General features: G+C 37.5%; 1 protein-coding gene across 1 annotated transcript; it reads left to right on the top strand.

The window, feature by feature from the left end:
- The first annotated feature begins 3,939 nt into the window (after window positions 1-3,939).
- Window positions 3,940-4,839, top strand: LOC127122186 (uncharacterized). Its single transcript, XM_051052566.1, has 2 exons — window positions 3,940-4,640; window positions 4,788-4,839. Exons 1-2 carry the CDS (start codon window positions 3,940-3,942, stop codon window positions 4,837-4,839), a joined length of 753 nt encoding a protein of 250 aa, XP_050908523.1.
- Window positions 4,840-5,511: the final 672 nt, after the last annotated feature.

Raw genomic sequence — 5,511 nt, forward strand, 5'->3', positions numbered from 1 at the left:
CTAAACCCTAATTTGGAGGTCAACTTCCCAAGGCCATAACTTGCTCAATTTTTATGGTATTAAATATTTCCAAGTTGCACAATCAAATTTAATGTGTCTACTTCAACTTTCATGTTTGGAGGAAGAGCTAATTCAACTTTTATGAGCATGTGATAGAGGATACATTATAGGTCATTTTGGACCAATGCCATTGAACAAGTGATTTTCCTCAACTTCAAAAATGCGTAACTCATTCATCTTAAATCTAAATGAGACCAAATTTGTAACCATTTTGAATGATTTTCAAGGAGATACAACTTTTATGAAGACACTTTTCTCATTTGAAGCTCACACAAAAACTTATCCAAGGTGGAATAAATGAACATATGGCTTGAAACATGGCATATAATTTGGCAAAGATCGACTTCAAACAGTTGCACACTTTTGACTTGCATTCCAATTCACTTTCAGACTCAATTACATGTGATTACGGATTTAACTGAGTAGCTTCATGGGCCTGTACACTCCCATGCAAGCATGCACCACTCAATTTCCAAATTTGGAAACAACTTTGAAGGTGCAAATATCTCTTGCTTCAGCTATAAATAAGAGCCTTTAGCATCAGAATTAGGGACCCTTGCGCGCCAGCTTTGATCCCAGACCTCTAACCCTCACATTTGAGAGGAAAAGCTGAAAATTTTCTTTTGAAAATTAAGTTTATATCTCACTATTTGGAGATTCAAAACTCCAGGGATCCAAAGCTTTATTTTAATCCTAAGCCACTTCCGCAAGCTTCCTGAGTAAGATCAAACAAGAATCAAATCAAGAGAGCTCAAGTTCTGCACAGCAGTGAAGGTATTTTCTAGATTTTTTCTTTTCTTCGATTCTCTCTCAATTCTCATCAATTCTCTTGGATCCTTGGTTGTCTGAAGTCCTACCAATGTAGGCAAGAAGATTGAGTTGCTTTGAGGCTATATCGAAGCAACTCAATTCATGTACCTCAAGTTTCAACTCCATGTATCTCTCAATATACTTGGAGTTAGGATGAATTGAAGTCAGATTCGTGATCAGTTCCATTTTTACTGTAGATGTTGTTGATTGGCTGCATTTTATGTTAAAACACTTACTATACTTAGATGTCTTGACAGATGTCATGACATGCTTAAGTAGTATGCTGCAGGATTAGCTAATACAGGATTTACTAGATGTCAAACTGAATGTTATGAAATTCATTCATGACAGCATTTTCTGGATGTCAAACTGAATGTTATGACATTCATCCCTGACAGTAGATGCTAAAGTATAGGTTAATTTTCTTGTTATGTTTCAGTATTTATCTCAGGCTGATTTTCAGGAAACTAACAGTTGTGATAAAAATAAGAGACCTAACGTATAGCCTATTTGTTAGCACCCTAATGTGTGGAAATTAGGTTAACTTGATTAACCCTAATTTTATGAAATTCAAGTTCAAGGCCCAAGTACTGCATTATAAAAGGATGGCAATCCTATTTTCAGCAATTTAGGGATTTGAAGCGTGAAGAATTAAATATATCATTATATATCCTTGTTGTAATTTTGTTGTGTCTTGAATTAGGTTTTACTTGTGAGCCAAGCAATTATCACCTAGATGATTGCATTGGACAAGGGGTTTTATTGAGTTGTATTTGTTGTGTCACTCTAAGCTTTTAAGCGTGAGTGCTGTATTTCTTGATTAAAGCTTTTAAGCACAATCAAGAGTTGTTTGAAGTATATCTTCACCCCTGACTTTAAAATTCTTAATGGGTGTAATCACTGTTGTGATTGAGGGGGAGTGAGTAGGTACTCAGGTCTTAGTTTATATTGAAATTGCATTGGGTAGGTCTTAAGTGATAGGATTAAACTGGTGGTTTAAGTCCTGAATTAATACCTCTTATAGTGCATTTCCTCCCTGGCTTGGTAGCCCCCAAAGTAGGTGTGTTTGTCATCGAACTGGGTAAATAATTCTCTATGTCATTTACTGCTTTTTACATTTACTTTCTGCATACATTACCTGTCTGGGCAGAATTGGATGTCATAACATCTAGTGCGACATCGATAGTCTGTTACTAGAATTTCAATTGGCATCAGAGCAGGTACCCTGCCTGTTAATTTATGGGTGAGATCTAGGGACGTTACTATCTAGTACCATGGACAAGGATGTAGGATTCTCAAATAGACCACCCATGCTGGATGGTTCTAACTATGATAATTGGAAACCTCGTATGATAGCCTTCTTGAGGTCTCTGGATAGCAATGTTTGGAGAGTTGTCAACAAAGGATGGGAACATCCAACGAAGACAGGTAAAGATGGAATCATTATGCAAATTCCTGAAGAAGAGTGGGACAAAGAGCAAGAGGCATTAGCCCTTGGAAACTCTAAGGCCTTGAATGCACTGTTCAATGGGATAAATAAGAACATTTTCAGACTAGTGCATCACTATGAACTAGCTAAAGAAGTTTGAGATACTCTTAAAACAACTCATGAAGGTACCTACAAGGTAAGGATGTCTAAACTCCAGATGCTGACTACTAAGTTTGAAAATCTGAGGATGAAAGAGGATGAGACTATTCATGACTTCCACATGAATATTCTTGAAATTGCCAACACTTCTGGGGGCTTAAGAGAGAAAATGTCTGAAGAAAAACTTGTAAGAAAGATTCTCAGACCATTGCCCAAGAGATTTATCATGAAGGTTACTGCTATAGAAGAGGCTCAATATATCTGCAATATGAAGGTTGATGAGCTTATTGGTTCTCTCCAAACTTTTGAAATGGGCTTGTGTGAGAATGTTGAAAAGAAAAACAAAAGCATAGCTTTTGTATCAAATACTGAAGAGGATTCAGAAGAAGGAAATATTGGAGGTGATGAAAGTATATCAGAAGCTATATCCATGCTTGGAAGACAGTTCAACAAGTTCATAAAGAAGATTGATCAAAAAGGTATACCAAATGTCAAGAAGACTTCATCTGACATCAGTAGAAGATCAAAATTTGAAGAAAAGTCCAATCAAGGCAAGGGAATCCAGTGTCATGGATATGAAGGTTTTGGACACATTATAGTTGAATGTCCTACCTTCCTCAAGAAGCAAAAGAAGGGACTATCTGTCACCTGGTCTGATGGAGACTTTGAGAATGAATCAAAAGGAGAATCTGCAAAACATGTCACTGCATTAACTAGTGTTTGTGCCTCTGATGATGACTCAAGTCAAGAGGATTCTCAAGTATATTAATGAGACTTGTGATTATGGTATGCTCTACTCTCATGGCTCTGAGCCTATCTTATCTGGGTATTGTGATGCTGATTGGGCTGGGAGTGCTGATGACAGAAAAAGCACATCAGAAGGATGTTTATTCTTGGGAAACAATCTCATATCTTGGTTCAGCAAGAAACAAAATTGTGTATCATTATCCACTGCAGAAGCTGAGTACATAGCAGCTGGAAGCAGTTGTTCCCAACTGGTATGGATGAAACAGATGCTGAATGAGTACAATGTCACTCAGAATGTCATGACATTGTTCTGTGACAATCTCAGTGCCATCAACATTTCAAAGAATCCTATCCAACACAGCAGGACCACACATATTGACATTAGACATCACTTCATAAGAGATTTGGTAGAAGACAAAGTGATTACCTTGGAACATGTGGCAACTGAACTACAACTTGCTGACATATTTACAAAGGCTTTGGATGCTACTCAGTTTGAAAATTTAAGGGGCAAGTTGGGAATATGTCTTTCTGAGGAATTATAGCAACTAAGGATGTTAGGAATTTACTGTTTAATATTTCAAATTATTAAACAATCGGAAGTATGCTCTGATTGGTCAACAGATAATAGCTATTTCACTTGCAACAAGCGTTACTTCTTCCACTCTTTCATCTTCCGTTCACACAAGCATCCTCTCAGAGAAATTTTTCATTTCGTCTCTAAGATACTCATCATGTCTCAACAATCCAACTCTTCTCCTTCCAAGAACATACATTGGTCTCCTAGCGCTGAACCAAGCAACCCTAACAGAGAAGAACCTATTGCTGACTCTGTGAATACCCCACATGCAAGAAGACCTAAAGAAACTGTATTAGGCTTCTCCTCATCCATCGCTCTTGAGGAACGAACTAAAGAAGGTTCCAGGTATGTTTACAATGCCATTACCACTATAGTGACTGGAATACTGTCTAGAAATCTTGAGGTCCTAAGGGTTCCTATTCCCTTAAACACTATTGAACCTGATAGTGTTGCTAATCAAGAAAATACCGAGTCTTTAGGAAAGAATAGCTTTGATGATGTTGAGCAAACTGATACTCATAAGGAGTCAAATGTTGACAAACCCTTAGATAATGTGGCTGGTGAGGAAGTTTATGTCACTCATGATGTCAGTGACAACCCTAACTGTGAGGCTGAAACAGTATACCTGGAGGAATTTTCTGATAATGACATGCTGTCCTCTGTCCTCCCTAGCATAGCCAAAAGGCTTAGGACTAGGAGAGAAAAGAAAACTGTGGCCCAAAGGTCCCCCAGAAAGAAGATTGATGTTCCAACCTCTTCCAACACAACGGTGGCAGTCGAGAGTTCCCTCAAGAGGAAAGTTCATGGTCCAACCAAATCTTGGAGCAAAGTGGTGCCCAAGAAAAAGAAAACCAAGTTTGTTGTTGTTGAGTCTGACTCAAATGTTCCCTGTAATGCCTCTGACATTCTGTCAAAGAAGAAGCCAAGTAGCAAGCTTGCAGCTAGTGTCCCTGAGGTACCAATTGACAACATATCTTTTCATTTTGCTTCAAGTGTAAACAGGTGGAAATATGTTTATCAGAAGAGGCTGGCTTTGGAAAGGGAATTAGCTTAGAATGTCCTAGACTGTAAGGATATTATGGATCTTATTCAAGAGGCTGGTTTAATCAAGACTGTGACTCAGTTTTCAAAGTGCTATGAGATGTTGGTAAAGGAATTTATTGTTAATTTGTCTGAAGAATGTGCTGATGACAAGTCTAAGGAATTCAGGAAAGTGTATGTGAGAGGCAAGTGTGTAAATTTCTCTCCTTCAGTGATCAACAAGTATTTGGGAAGGATCCCCTCTTTCATGGTATTGCGTGCAAACTTAGCCTTTTTTCCTTCCTTTAGAAGATGTCTTGGTTCAAGGATCCATGCTTGTGATAAGTGGGTTGATTGTTCTCCAAAGAATGGCTTAAACAAAAACAAAGCAAAAGCAATACTAAGTTCTAATCAACTAACAACTAACATTTAATTTCAAGTTATTTACTTGTAATGCACTTTAACTTTTAAGCTTTATCCATTTGCCATTATTCATACCATTCAAGTTGTTTACTTTAAAGTCATTTTCATTTTGCCCATTTGGGCCATATTTTGTGATATATTGTGTTTGTATATACTTGTGTGTTTGTGTGGTCTTTTGACCTTAATGTACCTATTAAGAACAAAACCCTTAAAAAACACTTTGTGTGGATTGTAGGTTTGATCTGAGACTATTGGACTTAGAATTTAGGCAACACTCCCTATG

This window comes from Lathyrus oleraceus, chromosome 2, assembly GCF_024323335.1.
Source record: "Lathyrus oleraceus cultivar Zhongwan6 chromosome 2, CAAS_Psat_ZW6_1.0, whole genome shotgun sequence".
Lineage (NCBI taxonomy): Eukaryota > Viridiplantae > Streptophyta > Magnoliopsida > Fabales > Fabaceae > Lathyrus > Lathyrus oleraceus.

What these genes read in the sequence shown, in the direction of transcription:
- LOC127122186 (XM_051052566.1), top strand. Translation starts at nt 3,940, where the DNA reads ATGTCTCAACAATCCAACTCTTCTCCTTCCAAGAACATACATTGGTCT. An exon ending in CCCAAGAAAAAGAAAACCAA is followed by an intron (nt 4,641 to 4,787) that starts GTTTGTTGTTGT and finishes AAGTGTAAACAG; the next exon opens with GTGGAAATATGTTTATCAGA.